General features: G+C 40.1%; 1 protein-coding gene across 13 annotated transcripts in view; it reads right to left on the bottom strand.

The window, feature by feature from the left end:
* Positions 1-2,358: 2,358 nt before the first annotated feature.
* LOC144595252 (glutamate receptor 4) overlaps positions 2,359-20,483 on the bottom strand; it is a 172,964-nt gene continuing 154,839 nt past the window's right edge. The window contains exons 12-16 of one of the 13 annotated variants that reach the window (XM_078402511.1): positions 14,360-14,558; positions 12,009-12,256; positions 6,743-6,857; positions 3,793-3,927; positions 2,359-3,435 (exon numbers count right to left, since the gene is read on the bottom strand). In XM_078402511.1, the coding sequence (XP_078258637.1) occupies positions 3,271-3,435; positions 3,793-3,927; positions 6,743-6,857; positions 12,009-12,256; positions 14,360-14,558 (862 nt within the window). In that variant the 3' untranslated portion in view covers positions 2,359-3,270. Of the gene's footprint in view, positions 3,436-3,679; positions 3,928-6,742; positions 6,858-7,368; positions 7,531-12,008; positions 12,257-14,359; positions 14,559-20,483 lie in introns of those variants that run through there. The other 12 variants (XM_078402509.1, XM_078402510.1, XM_078402512.1 and 9 more) reach the window with 12 other exon arrangements.

Genomic DNA, 20,483 nt, shown 5'->3' on the forward strand with positions numbered 1-20,483 from the left:
ATCTCTCCACCCCCCACTCACCCCAACTACCATGTTAAGCAATTTCTGCCTGTCTTGTGGCAAAGTCTGTAGATTCCACACCGACCTCACCAGCCAGTTCAGAACTCACAAAGCTGGAGAGGAAGTAAGTCATCCTGCCTCTCAAATGCATGCCTGCTTTAACCCTTCCATTTCTCAGTGTACTCCCACCATACACTAGGGTACTGTGGAATTTACCTCTATCCCATTGCGGACATTGGATTTTACCTATCGAACTGATGCACTACAATACTGAGAACTATATTCTGCACTCTAGCTTCCCCTTTTATCCACCTATTGGACTTAGGTTTGACTTTATTGATAATATTAACTGATAATTGATAATATTAACAATTATAATTGATAATATAATCAATTGATAATTGATAATATTAACTTTATTGATAATATTAACTGATCTAATGGATGGCATTCAAAACAAAGCATTTACCTGTACCTCGGTACATGTGACAATAATAAACCTACACCTAAACCTGCTTCTTCTGTTTACTGTGTTGATATCTTTCATTCTTAACAATGTTTTACACGTAGGCTATGTGCTTCAAAAACAGTGTGCAATTCAAAAATGTATAAATTAAATATATACGCGACTACACTGTCAGTAGTAAATTTGAGCCTGTTATTCCAAAAATACCAGTGCATAAATCAAGCTTTGGTATTAAGAGAACAAGCGCGTTATTTGCTAAACCCATAAATCAAACATGCATAAAACACAAGGTGAATGTATTTACCTTTGTGTGTTTTACAATAAAAATGTTACAAGTGAAAATGTTGCGGTGTGATCCTGAAAGGTTTGTGTGAAAACAGCAATGCAACTCAATTTTATTTTAAATAAAAACCCTCCTCATCCTTGCAAAGACTGTAAAACAACTCACTAGTTTTGAGAAAGACACAAAGTGCTGGAATAACTCAACGGGTCAGCCAGTATCTCTCCGGGTAGGCGACTTTCAGGGCAGGATCCTTCTTCAGTTTTGAAGTTCACAGTGCTGTAAGACTGAAAATCCTGCTGCTCGGAAATGCCAGTGGTTTATCATCTGGTTCACCAGGCCGCTCGGTGGTTGCTGCACGGCCGTCCCACTTACCAGGATGGATCCTGCTATCCTTAATACTTACCTGGGCTCGGTTCGTATGCTCCCTTCCGATTCAGGGCACCCAAGATCACTTGCTGTCTTCAGTATCACTGAGGCCTTGGTTTCTCTGGTCCATTGAATCTCACCTGGTTTTGTTTTCAACGCTGCCTCGAAATTTACTGATTTCACTGGAGCATTTATCATGCCACTGTAAAAATTTTGAAACAACTATTGCTTTTCAAAAGGTTCATAGATTATACATCACTACAGCACAGCACAAGGCCACAATTTGTTTGTTTCATTCCTTTGAAAGAGCACTTATCCCCTTTCTCCATTGTCATATTATTCTCTCCCTATAGATTTATTCAATTCCTGTTTAGAAGTTACCGTTGAATTTTATTCCCCAATCGTTGCAGGTTGTGCATTCCATACAATCTGTTATTTCATATTTACTAGACGGGCGTGGACCCATTGGGTCCAAACCTCTCCTGCGGGCCTGCCAACCCCCGTTGGGTTCAAACCTCTCCTATGGGCCCGGCAGCCCTCCCTCAATCGACGACCCGTGGACCCGTTGCCATCCGGGGAGTTTCCCCCGGGGCCGGGGGGTGTGCGAGGGGGGAGAGGAAAGGGGAGAGGGAGCCATTCACCCCGGTCCTGGGTGGCCATCGTGGCATCCAGAGCGACCCGTGGACCCATTGGGTGCAAACATCTCCTGCGGCGGCAGCTCGACGGCGACGGCCGTGGCTTTGAGGGGGAAGAAGCCCTGGTGGGCAACCAGTGCGCTTTGAGCACACGCGCTGATCTGGCGGCCATCTTACGCAAGTATTAGATCAACAGGCCCCAACTGCGCAGGCGTGGACCCGTTTGGTTCCCATTGTGACGTCGAACACGGAGGTATTACTGTGCAGGCCTGGCTGACGGGCAGGGCATGTGAAAAAGGGATTTATTAAAGTTTAAAAAGTGAATAACCTTTAAAATATAGCAACCATTTGAACCGCAGGCCAATGGTGAGTAAGGTGGGCCTAAAATTGTTGTGCTATCATGTATCGTTTTGGCTGTATTTCGGGAACAAATATATCCACAAACCCACATACAAACATATCCACAAACAGACAAGATGAGTTTTAGTAATATATATATAGACTATATAAGGTCATAGAATATTAAAATATGAAGTAGAATACTCTATGAGGTGTGGATTTTACTAACATTCTGATATTCAAATAAATATAAGAATTATTCAGTTTTATTCATTTTAGTGGGTACAAAAACACAATTTATTACACAGTACAATATTTTGTTTTGACTATACATTGTAGACTGAGGTGTAAACGAACATTCCCTTTCAAGTTAGACATATGGCAGTTTGAATTCTGCAATAATTGTAATGAATAAAATGGAAACATCAAACAAGAAGACAATGTGTTTTTTTCATTACAAAATTATTTTTATACGTTAATAAGATGTGGCATTATTTCTCTATATTGCAACAGAATCTTCCCTAAATGGTTAAAAAAGATTTTTATTTCCACTACTGATTTTTTTTCTCATTAACATACTTTCATTAAAAAGCAAGCATTTTGTTTTGTTCCTTTCAAAAAAAACTTTCCTTTTTTTAAAGAAAAAAAATAACATTTGCAGTAAAATTTTCACAAATTTTACATATTTATTATTTCCCTCCATGGTTCCAAGGTTTGTTTTCCAGGATAAGTGGTTCACTCCCCTTTACTCTATGGATATTCCGAAATTTAGACACAGGCTAATATGTTCATTAATTGCTATTTTCATAATGTGTCTCAAGACAAAAAAGCCAAGTGTGATTTCTTCTAGCAATGGGTCCTTCACATCTGGATTTCTACTGGTAATGATTTTGTTTCCTTATTGGCATGTATTTCTTCACATGCTTTTAGTTTCCTTGTTCGGCAACCTTGATGGATTTTTTCCTGTTGTCAGATCAGAGTTGGGCTGTTTTAACCATAGCTCATGCACACTTTTTCCTGATAGTAATCTGTTTCAAGCAAGTTCCCTCCCACCCTGCATTTTTGCCTTCACTTTAAGTGAGGATCCTTGCAATGTTGTCACAATCTGTGCTGCTTTCACGTCAGTCACAGAGACTGTTGTCTATGATTTTTTTTTAAGGCACTCAAATAGTATTTGGTTTTTATGGTAGATCTGATGCTACTATAGCCAATCCTGGGTTCTGTCTAATGGTAGGAACAGTGTGCACAGCCTTTGAGCAGTCTGGAGTCAATACACGGCCATTTTCTCCGACGCTTCCAGTTATGGATAATCTGGCTTTGTTTCTCATAGCTTCTGAAAAAGTCAGCTGAATTGAAAAGAAAAATAATATTACTTAATGACCTTATTCAACTAAAAGCAACAACAAAACACAATAAACACCAAAAAAAGTAATTCTTAGCTAGGAAATAAGCAGGTGAACACTATAACATCCTCTTAAGTATTTCTTTTATGGCCATAACTCAATATATAAGCAAGCAGTACCACTTGACATCATACCACAACACTTCATTACAAATGCACCACCCACTTTATTAGGCCCTAAATCCTACCCCTAAATTTTAACACTTTCGGTTCCATATACGTTGTAACCTTCTCTATATGTTGCTAAATTCTGGGTATTCTGCGAGGAAGTTGGATTAAAATTCTGTGTACTCTTTGCCACCTTCATTCTCTTCGCTTCTGCCCTGGACTTGTAACAGAATTCTACCAAAGCCACCAGCATTGCCAAACCAAGGCCTCCAACTAGAATATAGAAGACTCCAGCTACGTTGCTAAGGCTCAAAGCGCTCGTCTTGTCCTAAGAAGAGAAAAGGCAACTTAATTAGATTTCTGTACAGAATGCACATGCAACAAGGACAGGACAGTACATAACTACTGTAATACTACAATATACACTTAAAGTAATCAATCCCTTGAACAACCTGATTAAGTGACTGGAATTAAATAAAGTGTGTATATTATTTTATAATATATATTTTATATTATATTATAGAGCTAGGAACATAATGAGATGAATCATACCCCAAGAGAAGATAGGCATTGATATTAAAATATTCCTTTAGATCTTTGTATTAAACTGTTCGTCCTTTGAAATTTTACATAATTACAAAGAGTGAACAATGGAGACAGAATAAAAATATTAATATGCAAATATATTTTTTAGTGTAGCAAGTAAGTTAAAGAAAATCTATATTTTCCAAGTTTGGCTCTGATTTTGTTGAATGAAATGTAGTATTTTTTACAAGAATATGCTTGAAACGGTGGGTAAAAGAAGTTGGTTAAACACGGTCGGGGAAAGACATTGACTAATGGAGATTCACTTTGTCCTCAGGAAGTTCATTCAATGCAACGTATTAGTTATGTGGGAAGCAATAATTTTAACGTGCCCAATTGTTTTTTTGCATTATTTTTAACCTCTACGTTCTGCTGGGTTGGATTGCTGGCTGCTTGTAAAGTTTGCCTGAATTTCAGTCCATTGTTTGTGTCAGATTATCATCAAAGGTTTTTTGAAACATTGGCGTGATGTGTTTGGCTGAATTTGCTGACTGTCACCTGAAGGCAGGTAAGTCCTGTGTTTGTGGAGTCTTGCCTCAGCTAGATACAAATTGAATGATGGTTGCCGGCTTACTAGCCTTGAAGCTCCATCACTGATCTCCATGTGAGGTAGAGCGGCAGAGACTGATTCTACTGGGATTCCCCATGATAATGCTGGGGAATAGTTTAATTTCATGTGTACCAAGGTACAGTGAAAAGCTTTCTTATTGGGTGCATGATTACTATCAATCTGTCCACAGTGTACAGATACAGGATGAAGGGAATAACATTTAGTGCAGGATGAAGTCCAATGATGTTCCACATTGCAGTAGGATCAGAATTTCCATCTTTTAAAATCAGAACCTTTGAAATAATAGGAAAAAGGCCAGTTACTAATGATTTATGACTTATCAGTAACCTACTGGTTAGTTTACTTTAGTTTATTTTAGTTTAGAGATACAACATGGAAAAAACACGCTATTCGGTCCACTGAGTTTACGTTGACCATCGATTACCCCGTTCACACCAGTTCTACGTTATCCCACTTTCTCTCCTCTCCCTCACTTTGGGGCAATTTGGGACATGAGGGGAAACCGGAGCACCCGGAGGAAACCTGCCATTCATAGGGTGAATGGGCAGACTTCACACAGACAGCACCTGAGGTCAGGATGGAACGTGGGTCTCTGGTGAGGATGTGAGGCAATGGCTTTACCCGCTGTGCCACTGCGCTGCCTATGCTCAGTGAATTTTATTATTTGATTTTTAAAAGTTACTTCAAGTAATTTTAATAATATTTAAATATCTTAAATATTTGTATATCAGACAAATTTGGAATTAAAAAACAAAATTCTCGGCATCATTGACGGTAATTCTTGGGCATGGCCTTAGCTGTACATTGGCTGAGGGCTAGTCACTGCTGAAGCTCCAATGTGCATCAGTGCCTGGGATCAGACCAGGGTGATTAGATCGAGATATCTGCAGCAGATTAGTATGACGTCGATGCAGATTCGGCAGATGGAGTGGGGAGATGGGACTTTTGAGGGAGGGGCTGAATTAAGCTCAATATAGTGTGTAATGCTACAAGAAGGACAGCTTCCCTTTGAATATAAATCCATTTGCTCTTTTTATTGAATGGAAAATATATCTATAGTGGCAATTAAAGAATGGTGCAATGGTCAATGTTTCTCCAACTGGTTATTTATGTTCTATTCTTCGTCAGATTGTTTTGCATGCAAATCAACTGCCGGATTTACCTATTTAATAAAGGCTAACACTTCTGAAAATTAATTAGCTATATGTGTCTGATATCTACATTTTAGCGTAATTATCCTATCATTTTCAAAATATACAATGCATTTAATAAATAGTGTTTCTGTTCTAATGAACAGACAAAAGAGGACCAATAATTGTACGTGTTTTATATAATTCATTCAGCTAAACGGATTGTTACTGGTCAGAGTCATGGCTGGGCAAATTCTTGATTAGTATGGGTGACAGAGGTTATGGGAAGAAGGCAGGAGAATGGTGTTGAGAGGGAAAGATAGATCAGCCACGATTGAATGGCAGAGTAGACTCGATGGGCCAAATGGCCTAATTCTGCTCCTATCACATGTACTTTATGAAATTATTTACTCCTGAAAAAGTTATGTTGTGTGACATTTATTGATTGCTTGTGAAATTATAACAGATTACTTCCAATGGGCCGGGATAATCGGTTTTGATTATTGATTAGTCTGTGACATTGAATATTAAAGTACTGTGTTTTCCAAGGGATCAAGGGATATGGGGAGAAAGCAGGAATGGGATGATCAGCCATGATCATATTGAATGTCAGTGCTGGCTCGAAGGGGACGAATAGCCTACTCCTGCACCTATTTTCTATGTCTATGTAATATTTTGTGCGTTTGTATGACTGTGTTTCAATTTTGTGTGAATTGTACATAAATATTGCATCTTATGTGTGTTGAATATTACAAATGTCTACATTTATCTACCATGATTAGGTAAATTTACATTTACATTTTACCCCTAAACTGTTCTGAGAAGACAACAGTAGGTCCCAAACTGCAGCGACTGACCTTACTTCCAGAGTCCTTGGCTCCACATTCACCTTTATCGTACCACCATTTGTTTTTCAGCTTGTCTAAGATGCCTTGCTCACTGAGTTTCAAAACTGCAAGGTTTACCGGAACTCTTCACGTGGAAAATAACATAAATAACATTGTATATGTTATTTTATGTTATTCAATTAAAGCCACACAGAATTTCATTACAAAGTGATAAAGCAAAGCCCCAGTGGCTGTGTACTGCATGGGCCTTATACAGACGCAGGCATACAACTGGGACCAACTATATCGCTTTAAATAACAGGCACATACTGCTAGGAACATATTTAAATAAAAGCAAGAGCAAATACTGTGAAACCAGAAATATTGGCTGGAATTCTTAATGGACTGCTCCCTAGCTTAGGATTTATGAAAGTTAAACAACTTGATGTATTATTAAATGTAAAGTATCCATATACGCATCATTTACAGCATCATACTGTGTGGGAAAGGGGAAGCAAATATTAATGCTTTGACAGTACTTACATTAACTTGCTATTTTAGTTAAAAAGGAATAAAATCCGTAGCAGGTTGACTCGCTGCTGTTGTGCATTGGTCAAAGTTACCATCGAGCTCGAATCATACTCTAGCAGACGTACCTATTACCAGTGCACTGTTACCCACTTGTGGCGACATTGAGGCTAACCTTGGAGTCACCTCCCCCGCTGCCACACTCTCCTTTGTCGTACCACCATTTGTTTTTCAATTTGTCCAAGAGGCCTTGTTCATTCAGTTTTAAAACTGCGAGGTTAACAGCATTTCTTGAAACGATAAAACATACTTGTAAGAAAGTGCACAGCTGTTAGAAACTGAGATGGATGAGGGCAAATAGTCATCTCTTCTATTCCATGCTAAATAACACCTTCATTTCATTTGCACCTTTGAGTCAGCAAGCCTGCTTTAACAAACTTGCTTTATAAACTGTTCAATGCAACTAGGCTATGGGTCTTCTTGCTAGCAATCTAGTGAGGGGTTATTTTGACTTCTCGCAAAGTATGTCAGGTGACTTTGAATTGATTGCTTATTATACACTCTGCCATTTTCTTTGCTATTGACTCGAAAGGATGAAAAATTCAAACAGAATCTGTAACAGGCAGCCAATCCAAAATCACCCACTTCACACCATCTCCAAAGAGTTAAAATGACCCCTTCACTAAGAGGGTGGTTTCGGAGTTATCAAAATATACACAATAAATGCTGCTACCACAATCATGAATAAATAAAGAATGGAAGGCAGAAGTAATAAGGTGGTGACAATATAGTCTTTCACGTTGATAGAAGCATAGAAGGGATTTGTCCCACTGAGATATTGAATCTCTACTTTCCTTTATTCAGCTTAATAATATTATTGTTTTGCTGGTGTAACATAATTTCTGCTTTAAAAGTTGAGTTCAATTCAACTTCAACAGCCATTAAGCTATTGCATTTCATAATCTAGCACCATTTTGTGGAAAAATGTTTCCTAACATCTGCCTCTAAGTTTAAGCTGTTCCTATGTCTTTGGATTTGCACAATATTGTGTGCAGAATTGACATAACCAGCCTTCTCCAAATATCCAGCACAGTACATATAAGTGGTGTCAATATGGGCACAAATAGAACTTTTCAAGATGTCTGTAGTAATAGCTAAGAATAGAATAATTATATTGAAGGAAACATGGAGGGTGATATCTCTGCAGTAGTGCCTGCTGAAGCAATAATACATCCGCAGTGGGAATCTCTTCATCATGAACTTTAATACTCCAACAGCTCATATCGATTAAAGAGCTACTAAGGCAAATCTACTGCTGGCACTGTCCTTTGATAATTGCACTTTACTTTGCTGTATACTCTTTTTCTAAACTAAAGGAATTATATAAGTTTCTTAAACATCAATCTTGTTTTGTTCAGATGAGGAAGCACTTCCACTTCGCAGTTTGTCCCTGCTACCTGAGAAAAAATCCTTGTCCATCAAATATGCTCGATTGGTTGCTGTGCTGAACCTAATCTGCAAACTGCAGTGGGCTCTGCTCCAAGCCGTAGAATAAAAATCAGAGGCAGCAAATGGTAGACATGCTGTCTTAAAGATATGTATGGAAGAGGTAAAGCTTTCTGGACCAGGTCAGCCCAATAAAAAACATGGCTAACATTTTTGCATACTGGGATATGCAACTAAATGCTTCTGAAAAGAATTTTTAAATGTACTGCAGCATTATTATTGAAAAGGAAATTTCCTTTATGCTCCTTTTAGTATAGTTCAAGCAATGCATAATATTCCTTTCATCAGGAAATGTCCCTTTGCCCTTTTTATTGCTAAATTTCCTTTCTGGTTAATGAAAAATGCAAACTGTGGCATTTGCAAAAAAATGATTTTGTATCTCATTTGAAAAGTGTATGGAATAAGATTTTACTTGGTGCAGAGCATTTCCTACATAAACGTAATCTCTTACCTCAGAGACTACGAAATGTGCAGAACAGTTCTCTGAATCTGTCACTTCGCAGTTTAACAGAAGGGTGGGACGCAAGATATGATAAAACATTTTCCAGGATATGAATTTCCTGATTACAGGTACAGTTTCATCAAAATACTTCCTTGGAAAAAAACTGTGGAAAGAATGCCTCTTCCAGTAGTTCATGGAAGATCAACATTATTGGGCAAGGAGAAAAATATCCACCTGACCAGCTGAAAAATAATCTACCTCATTTAGTTCAAATAAAAACAAATAGGGGATATTTTGGAGTGGATTATCAATAACAAACCCAAACAGGGGTTGGAGGGTCAGTCTCACAAATATATTAACACCTGAACATAAACGACAGATTTCCATAGTGCTGCAACTGGGAATTATAAAATGGCTGTCCCACTTCTGCATCAAGATAGAGCTTCGGTCTTAATTGCCAAACGACATGACACAACAAATAAGCCAAATGAAGAGACAAATATGCCAGGTTTAGAGATAACTGAGCATTATTCATGATTGTTGCCTGTGTCATCAGATTTTCTGTTCATCACCGGTACGCTAGTTATAGGATGGCCAATAGCAAATTTATTAAGGTTACTTCAGGTTAGCATCCCTTTCCTCTCACCTCATCAACAAGACAAGAGCAATAATGTTAATGAAGTACTGTCAGCGCCAGATCTTACCGAACACAAAATGTCCTGATGAACGTATTGTTGTACCTTCACGAGCATTTGTTTAAATACCAAGGAATTCGATATCTAACTCACATGGTGAAACATCACTAATAGGATTCAGAAGCCAAAGGAGAAGACCTATTGGGCAGGAAGGAACTGCAGATGCTGGTTTATACTGAAGATAAACACAAAACGCTGGCGTAACTCAGCAGGTCAGGCAGCATCTCTGGAGAAAAGGAATAGGTGATGTTTCAGGTTGGAACCCTTCTACACACTGAAAGAGAGGTGTGGGGGAGGGGGTGGGGGGGGGGGGGGAGTGGGTACTCTCTGTTGTCAACTATTATCACATTCTGAGAATAAATATTGATGGGCAATAAATGTGCATCAGTCTGCAATAAACCAGCATTATTGACATTTCAATAACAAGAAAAAATGGAACAGCGAATTTGGTAATATATGTGGATTTCAGTTGGTCTGCTATCTGAGTGACCAATTCTACTGCTTTTGTCACCATGCAAGCTGAAACCCATTGGTTACAGTTATCCCTGTATGATTCATACCTAAACTCAGAAATCCGTTATGCCAGTCCACAGGGCAATTACCTCAATTAGAGTAACAATATCCAATCTCTCCCATTGCACAAACTAAAGAGGAACAAACTAATAATGTGAAGCTGCGATTTTAAAACGTATTCAGGAAGAAAACAATGCAATAGAGGTATGGCATCTGCACACATCCGGTTGTAAGAGCAGAATATGAATGTGTAACTGGGGAGATGGGGACATACTCCCAATGACAAAACTCAAACAAGGCTAATTCTGTGATCACGATCAGCTAGTGGGTGTTGCACAACATGGACAAATGGGTTAACAATGCAGCTTTTAAATTTAGTTTAGAGATACAGGGTGGAAACAGGTCCTTCAGCCCACCAAGTCCGTGATGACTGGCGATCACCCATACACTAGTTCTATCCTACACACCTTAGGGACAATTTACAGGCTGCAATCAACCTACAAACCTGCACGTCTTTGGCATGTGGGAGGAAACTGGAGCACCTGGAGAAAACCCATGTGGTCACAGGGAGAACGTACAAACTCTGTAAAGACAGCACCCGAGGTCAGGATTGAAACAGGTCTCTGGCGCTGAGAGGCAGCAGCTCTACCTCTGTGCCTATGTGCAGCTGTTACACTTTAATAGGCATGGACTTTGAATGTAGGTTTTTTTTTGTCAGAGTATATTTTCTAGTATATCTCCTACTAGGTAATATATTTTAAACTGAACATAATAAATATACATAAGTTTTTATATTTGGAGGTAACACTGTCTATTCTACAATATGTGTATTAGCAGCCAAACTAGAGGGGGTGTAAGTAAACTGCTTGCAGTCTAGCACCTTGAACACTGTAGGCGCTGGATACATACACAAGCTTTTTCTTCCTTCTTACTACATTTTCAGGACTAGAATGGAAAATAAAGTTTTGTTGCTGCATAGTACTTAATTTAGTTTTAGTTTTAGAGATACAGCGTGGAAACAGACCCTTTGGCCCACCGAGTCCACGCCGACAATGACCACCCTCCACTAGTTCTACCCAACACCCTAGGGACAATTTACAGAAGCCAATTATCGGACAAACCTGCACGTCTTTGGAATGTGGGAGGAAACCGGACCACCCGGACAAAACCCACGCAGTCACAGGGTGAATGTACAAACTCCGTACGGACAGCACCCGTTGTCAAGATCAAACCAGGGTCTCTAGCGTTGTAAGGCTGCAACTCTACCACTGCGCTGCTCTGCTGCCCCACATTCTACTTTCCAAATTTCTGCATTCAGATTCTCGCATGTTTGGTGTGCTGGTTCTGCAACGCCTCCATGTTGTGGAAATACTAAAGTGGATTAGTATTGGTTCTCTCCTCCCTCCTCCCAAAGATCTTAGCACCACTAATGACCGTACAGCTTATTCTTTTCTTAATAAAGGACCACTCTTTACCTGTGCAATCTTCAAAGGTGTGAAATGAAATCATGCACATACCATAACCACACAATTGAAAAAAAAATACAAGGAACATCAGGGTAGGTGGAACACTATAACAACACAATGACATATTGTTATACTATCCCACCCACCTTAATGGGGAATTCTTGGGCGTAGCCACTCCGTATCCTTTGGAATCCAGGTTGCCTCCTACTTTCATGGTATCACACGGCTTCCTCTGCTCAATGTATTCATTCATGGTGGACTCCAGCAGGAAAGCGAACTTGCCCTTGGATTTACGGACTCGGGCAACGCCCTCGGCGGTGGTCTTGGTGAAAACGGAAGGTTCTGCTGATTTCATGTAGGCCCACATTTTCTCATATATTGCTATTTTTGACCTCTGGAAAAGGCAAAAACAGAATCAGAAAACATGGATTTACGCCGTACCATTGACATAGTGACACACAGCAAGGCACTTAATCAGAAGAAGAATGGATGCTGTACAATAACCGAGGCATTCAGAAGGATGAGTGCAAGCGAGGCCAGGGAGAAGGGCATGAAGGAGGATCTTAAATGAAGGAGAGAGTTATCAAGGAGCAAGTGCTTGGGCCAGAGTTCCAGAGAATAGCCGAGAGAATGGCCTGCCCACTCATGCATGGCGAAGTGTTGGAAAAGGGGGTTTCCTATTATGGTCTCCCACATGGGAGACCATAGGTATATATTGGCCAGATGGTTTGTGTCTGGGCAATGCTGTGGAGTGATTTGGAAACTTCAAATATTTTGAACGTTTAGGGGAGAAACAGCCACTGTCTGCCATTTAGGTGCAAAGGGGACCAGTTTTTTTGTTGTAGCTTGTCCTATACCCAAGATACACCTGGGTTCTGTGTTCGGTAAAAAAATTACTTTTTACCGTAGTAGAGTCATAGTCATACAGCATGGAAACAGCCCTCTCCGTCCAACTTGCCTACGCCGACCATTATAGTAAAATGATACAAAATTATGTTAGGCTATTTTTTTTAATCAACCATGACAGACATCGGAAACAGGGGTTAGGGTTCATAACTTCTTCTATTTCTGTATTGACTCCCTTGTTGACTGTTCTACACTGGATTAATTGCCAGCTTGTATTTTTAAAACTGCCCAAACATTGATTGCTATGGCATGCTCCCCTATCTCCCATTGTGCCCCATCCATGTTGCTTTTCCATTCACCTGCTTGGGATGTATCTTTAGGCTGCTGCCAGTGAGACAGGTGGCCTGATATTCATTCTCTTACATGGGAGAGATACCTGCGGAAGCACAACAGGTCCAATTAATATTAACAAGGCAGGAGGCACAACTTGACACTGGTATCAGGCCTCTCATGTAGTGGCATGCACCTTCTCCCAAGGTATAGAAAGACCTAAAAGGAATTTCCATGCAAGGAACCGAGCAAAGCTGGCGAGGATAGGAAGATGTGTTCAAGCCCATTTGTTGGACAATGAAGTTACAGACACATTGGATGTTGAGCCAGAGTGGAGCTTTCAAGGGCAGGAGAAAAAAAATCACATTTGGATTTTGTAAACTTTTGATGTTATTTTTGGCATAATGCTCAATGGAACTACATTAGATGGGGCATCATGGTTGGCATGGACGAGTTGGGCCGAAGGGCCTGTTCCTGTGCTGTATGATTCTATCAATTTATAAGGCAGAGAGCTCTATAAGCATTGGGATCAACTTGGCCTCTCCATATGTTCCCTTTGTCCTAGAAATCGTTCTCTGGGCTCTTCTTGAAACCTAAAACTAACTTGTTTCCTCACACTTTCTAAGTTGCAATGAAGAGCCTGAGCCAAAACATTAACTCTGTTTCTCTTTCCATGGACACTGCCTGTTCTGCAGTGTACCTCTGCCATTTTCTGGTTTTATTTCACATTTCCAGCATCTACAGTGATCTTTGATTTTCAGATGCACTGTTTCATTTCCGTTAATTCCAGTAAAATACATGTAGCAGTCCTGAAGAGATACTTTGCTAGGAAGCTTAACGTGTGATGAACACAACATGGTGCATGGAAGTAAGCAGAAATGAATGCCAAAGTAGAAAGTAAAGAAATTATCAAAAAGGACAAACATGCCTTGAAGCAATGGGCAACAACAATTCTGTATGTACATATCAATCTGTGAATCAATAGAATCTTTAACCTGCTCTGTCAACAGAAGCAGTTTTCATCCATATCCAAATTTAAAAAATATTCATTCTGTCCCCTTTCTCTTTCAGTCAATTCAGCCTACTCTTCACCAAATACGTCAATTCCAACCATTTGCAGCTCCAAAACTACGATGTGACAGTGAGAAGTTAATCATCTTAGTCTTTCGCTCGTACTGTAATTTCCTATTTTCCGCGATTTCATGTCAACGACACGTGCTGATCTTTGCGTTCGATCTGTCCGAATATTGATTTGCTCTGTTAATGTAGCACACTGCCATGGGCAATTCCCCCATCTTGTCAGCTGCGCAGAAAGACTTACTCTGAAAAACTCTTTTGTTGAGCCTGAGTCCAGGGTTCCATAAGCAATCTCAGTTTGCTTCGAAAGATCTTCAGCACTTTCTATAGGTGACACCATACGCTCTACGGTTAGGAAAGCAGCAAGGTTGGCGGTATAGGAGGAAATAATAATCAGAGTGAAGAACCACCACACACCTCCAACAATGCGTCCAGACAGTGACCTAAATATTGAAAGAAATATACATAGTTTAAATAATATTCTCAACAATAAAAATGGCACAATTAATTCAACAAATTACAGCACTTTACAAGATGTCATAAATTAAGATTTGTTATATCTTCCCACACTGGAAGTATTTCAAATTCAAATCCACTTCATGAACCTTTATTTAAAATGCTTCAGTATTTTTAAGTAGCCCAAAGGCAGCAGCTATGAAAAAATACTTGTTTGATGGGGGGAGGGAGTTGCGTAGCTTGGAATATATATGGTATCTTCCGATTGATTGAGTTGATAGAGCGTGGAAACAGGCCCTTCGGCCCATGACGACCATCGATCACCCGTTCACACTAGTTCTATGTGATCTCACGTTCTCACCCACTTCCTATCCAGTTGGGGGCAATTTACAGAAGCCAATTAACCTACAAATCCGCTCGTCTTTTGGATGTGGGAGGGAACCGGAGCATCCGGAGGAAACCCACCCGCTCACTGGGAGAATGTGCAAACTTCACACAGACAGCACCTGAGGTGAGGATTGCACCCAGTTCTCTGGCGCTGTGAGCCAGCGGCCTCTACCAGCTGCGCCACTGTGTACTTCCCCTGTGGAGACACAGTGTGCTGATTATGTGAGGCAACATCGTGAGGTCATACAATTCTATTCACTCTGATGAGAAGCTGTGCTCTAAGAAACTAAACTAAACTAAGTCACAGGTACTTTGTTTCCAATCCCTGCGCTTTCTTTTTATTGAGCCTTGCATCCGCTCTTTGACATGTAGAATGGACAACGGATTATACTTTACAGATTGACATTGATACCGCACAGATACGGGCCCTTTGACTCACTGAGTCACTGTTGACCTCTACCACCTACACTAATCCTACCTAGTACATTCTCCCCCACATTCCCATCAACTCTCCCCAGATTCTACCCCTCACCTACATGCAAGGTGTAAGTTACAGAGACCAATAAATCTACCAACTGCGCATCTTTGGGACGTTGGTCACAGGGAGAACGTGCAAACCCCACACAGATAGCGCCCGTGGTCAGGTTTGAACCCGGGTCTCTGATGCAGTGAGGCAGCAGCTCTACCAGCTATGTCACTGTGGTGACCTTTAATTTCACCATGGAAACACCTTGATTTTAATTATGGGCATTTTGCTGTTTTCAAAGGAATAGCATACAAAAATAAGTGGAATATAATTAAATTCTATTTGACCTAGATTCCTTTTGGGATCTGAGTTATATTTTGGAAGTATATAAATACTGTATACTACTGTATAACTGTATACTGTACTACACTTGAAAATCAGAAGACAATGCAATTTAAACCCTATAACGTCTAGGAGACAAATACCAAAGCACATTACAAGCCTTTGTGATGGTTTTAATATACATGGAGATATTATTTGGTGCAAATAGAACCTAGGAAGGAAAAGTCAGTTGAAACCGGAGAGTAAAACCTTCTGCTCTATCAAAAAGCCACATTTTCTGTGGATTCCAAGTATTCTGTTTGTGTTTTGACGACACCTGAAATAATGGCACCAATCTTTAGAAAAACCCCAGCATGCTCAAAATTCATTGATCCTCATACAACTGAAAACATTGGATTGGAATATTAACATGAATTTTCATCTAGAGTTTAGTCACTATAAAAGATGGGAGACTCTATAATAACCCACAGCACATTAACACAGTGACGTCAACAAATGTGGTCCATGTATACACATAGAATGTCACACTTAAGATATCTTGAAGCTGCAGTAACCCTTGCAGTAAATATTTTTTTTAAGGAGCTAAATGGGGAGATCGTAAACCCGATTTTGAAAAGAATTTACTTGGAATAATGTGCTTTAAGATGTCACTTTTTAACAAAATATGTATTTGACTTCTTTATAAATGGACACAAAGTGCTGGAGTAACAACGGGTCAGGCAGCATCTCTGGAGAACATGGATAGGTGACGTTTTGGGTTGAGAGCCATCTTCAGACTGATAGATGGGGAGGGTGGGGAAGAAAGCTGGGAAAAAGAAGGGGCAGGACAGTGCATGGCAGGTAATAGGTGGAGGCAGGCAAAGGGGGCATGGGGGGGGGGGGGTGTGGTGGTTGATAGGCAGATGGTTGGAACAAAGGCCAGAGATAAAAGCAGAAGGTATGAGACAGGATTGAAGAGTTACTAATTGCGAGGCTAGAGGGTGGAAAGTAGCAGGAGGGGAGTGGGAGAAGGAGGGGTGGGGGCATTGGGGAGAAATACGTGGTAGTCAAGGTATGGCACAGGGGAGGAGAGTGGGAGGAGGGGGAAGAAAAAGGGGATAGTGTGGGGGGTGTTAAAAGGGGGCTACCTAAAATTGGAGAATTCAATGTTTATACCATTGGATGGACACAAAGCGCTGGAATAACTCAGCGGGTCAGGCAACATCTCTGGAGAAAAGGATGGGTGAAGTTTTGAGTCGGGACCCTTCTTGAAACTTGGGTCCATTCGATTGTAAGCTACCCAAGCTGTGACTTCTTTATAAAAAGACTTTTCTTGGAGAGAATGGGTAGGAAGGAGCTGCAGTTGTTGGTTTACACCAAAGATCGACACAAAATGCTGGAGTAACTCAACGGGTCAGGCAGCATCTCTGGAGAAAAGGAATGGGTAATGTTGCGGGAAGGGACTTAACCCGAAACGTCACCTATTCCTTTACTCCAGAGATGCTGCCTGACCCACTGAGTAACTCCAGCATTTTGTGTCTTGTGTCTTTCTTTGTTAGTCATGTATAGTAACTTCACATAAATTATTTGCAAGACCACCCAAACTTAACTTCAAGCAGCAAACTGAATAAGATAAGTAGCTGAAACAAAGAACAGTTATCTCAGTAGACATATGTGCAGTACGTATGTCCATTAAAAGTCTCAGCTAAGTAAGTAAATGAACAGGATACTGCTGCTTTAAGATGTGACTCTCTTGACAACACAGTGTTAAAGGATTAACCCAGACAATTGGATGGTAATAATTACTGGTTACTAAAAGCAGGAAAATTAAACTGTAATGTATAAACCAAAGGACAACCACAAAAATGGATGGAGAGAAAGGTAGAAGACAACAAAAATTGATCATACAAGAAACCAAAACATGAAGATATGGTAAATATTGATTTATTGAGACGATGAATGTACAGAGATACAGAGGACAAAATAACAAACATCAACACATAAAATTACTACATTGTCAGCACCATTTCCTTAAAGAAGAAGCACAAAAACATCTTACATATCAGGCAGTTAAAATATCCCTACTCTGGGTTAAATTATATGTTAATATTTCAAGTGTGATCTTTATAAAACAGTGGTTAATCTTTAATACTTGGGTTTGGCTTTTTCTCAACCACTGGCAATGGAAGACATTTTTACTGACACATATCATTGATCTTTCTTTTCCATACTGCATTAACTGTACAATTATTATAACTGCATTCATACAGACAGACAATTAAATATTAGTACTTTACATGTTTCTAAATTGATTGATATCAAGATTGTTAAGAGTTTAATTTCCTCCTGCTGGGAATTTCAGCTAAACAGAAACATGACTGTAACACAGGGCATACCAATACTAAACGCACTGTTTTATACTCACCTCTACTTATTGCTAAAATGAGCAGATGGTGAAATACACTTGTTGATCTTATTTTATAATATAATGGTTAGCTTGTAAATTTAAAAGCATTGTTGGGAATAATATTGTTTTACAGTGTAACCAATGAATTGCATATTCTACTTTCACTATAACCAAAGGCAGAGGGTACTGTGCAGAAGCCTTTTCTTCACTGAACTATTAGTGATCTTCCTCCACTGTGGCTAGCAGAGGGAATTTCAATCAACGTCATTTCAACAGACTTATACATAAGATCAGTAAACATACATCTGTAAATTCACCATGATCAAATTTAGGACTCTGAAATGACAGTGACCTAACAAATGGTGGAAGATTACAGGACTTGTGCCCTAACAATGGTCCATTGGACAGGCTGGTAACAGCTAGTATAGTTCCAAATATAAACAGACACAAAATGCTAGAGTAACTCAGCGTGACAGGCAGCATCTCTGGATAGAAGGAATGGGTGATGTTTTGGGTCGAGACTCTTCAGACCTGAAACTTCACCCATTACTTCTATCCAGAGATGCTGCCTGTCCAACTGTTACTCCAGCATTTTGTGTCTATCTTCAGTTGAAACCAGCATCTGTAGTTCTTTCCCACACATACATAGTTCCAAATGTACTGCTCCCAAAATGCAGTCTTCCTGCAGCATTGGATGCTTTTAATTTAGTTTAGAGATACAGCACGGGAACAGGCCCATCGGCCCATAGAGTCCACACTGACCATCAATTACTTGCTAACACTAGTTCTATGTTCAAAAGTTCATAAGTTCTAAGAGCAGAATTAGGCAATTTGGCCCATCGAGTCTACTATGCGTTCAATCATGGCTGATCTATCTTTCCCTCTCAACACCATTCTCCTTGGTATCTCACTTTCACATCCACTCCCTACACACTAGGGGAAATTTGCAGAAGCCAATTCACCCACAAACCTGCTTGTCTTTGGAATGTGGGAGAAAGCTGGAGCACCTGGAGAAAACCCATGTGGTCGTAGGGAGAACGTACAAACTCCGCACAGACAGCATCTGCAGTCAGGATCGTACCTGGGTCTCTGCCACTGTGAGGCAGCAGCTCTGCCAGCTGCGCCACTGTGCCATTCTTGAGAGGATTCAGACATCTACAGTGAAGGTTGAGGTAAACATCATCTGCTCACTATGATACTGTAAGTAATTTGTGTTGACAAAATGTAAATTACATCCAACAATGACTTGGCCTTGGGGGAAAAAAGTTACTTTGCATTTCTACTTTTCTTCATAAGCCATTGTTCCACAGTAATGTTGACTGAGCAAGCTACCACTTTCATGAGGATTGATCCGCTTTTAACAAACAATGGCTTTCCTGTTGCCATCTACGTAAAGCTAATGCTGCTACCGAAGGGATGTACTTGCATCTGAAATCTATTTTCTTTCCTTATTACAAAGCCAGCATAGAGTCCATGCTTTTTGGACTATACTTTTATTTATACTATACTATGAGGTAGCTGAGGTAGGTACTATCGCAACCTTTAAGAAACATCTAGACAGGTATATAGATAGGATAGGTTTAGAGGGATATAGGCTAAACACAGGCAGGTGGGACTACTGTAGGTGGGACATGTTGGTTGGTGGGTCTGTTTCTACACTCTATGACTATGACGTTTGAGCAAGTCATAGAGTCGTGCAGCACAGAAACAGGCCTTTTGTCCAAATTCGTTCATGCTGACCTGGATACCCATCTATGACAGTCCCATTTGCCTGCATTTGGTCCTTAACCCTCTAAATCTTTCCTATCCACATCCGAGTGTTCTTTTAAATGCTGTTTTGTACCTGCCTCAACTACCTCTGATTAAAAAAAGATACAAGGTGCTGGAGTAACTCAGCGGGTCAGGCAGCACCTCTGGAGAACATGCATAGGTGACGTTTCGGGTCAGTATCCTTCATCAGATTCCTGTTTCCTCTGGCAGCTCGTTCCACACACCCATCACCCACCGGGTGAAAAAGTCGCCCCTCAGGTTCCCATTAGATCTTTCCCCTCTCACCTTAAAAGTAATTAACATAGGTTAGCTTTCACAAAGCTAGAAAGAGTAAATGTTTTGATTGTTCATTTTCAGAGATGAAATATATAATGAGAAAAATAAAACAGAAAAGTCAGGCAGCATATGCAGTTTCAGGTCCAGGACCCATGAAAAGGTCCCGAACCATCAATATTTCTTTTTCCGCAGATGCTGGCTGACCTGCTGAATCTTTCCACAAATTTCCATTTTTATTTCAGATTTCCAGCATCTGCAGTTTTTATTTGCCAATCTGAATCTTAC

The sequence above is a fragment of the Rhinoraja longicauda genome, chromosome 7 (genome assembly GCF_053455715.1).
Source record: "Rhinoraja longicauda isolate Sanriku21f chromosome 7, sRhiLon1.1, whole genome shotgun sequence".
Classification (NCBI taxonomy): domain Eukaryota; kingdom Metazoa; phylum Chordata; class Chondrichthyes; order Rajiformes; family Arhynchobatidae; genus Rhinoraja; species Rhinoraja longicauda.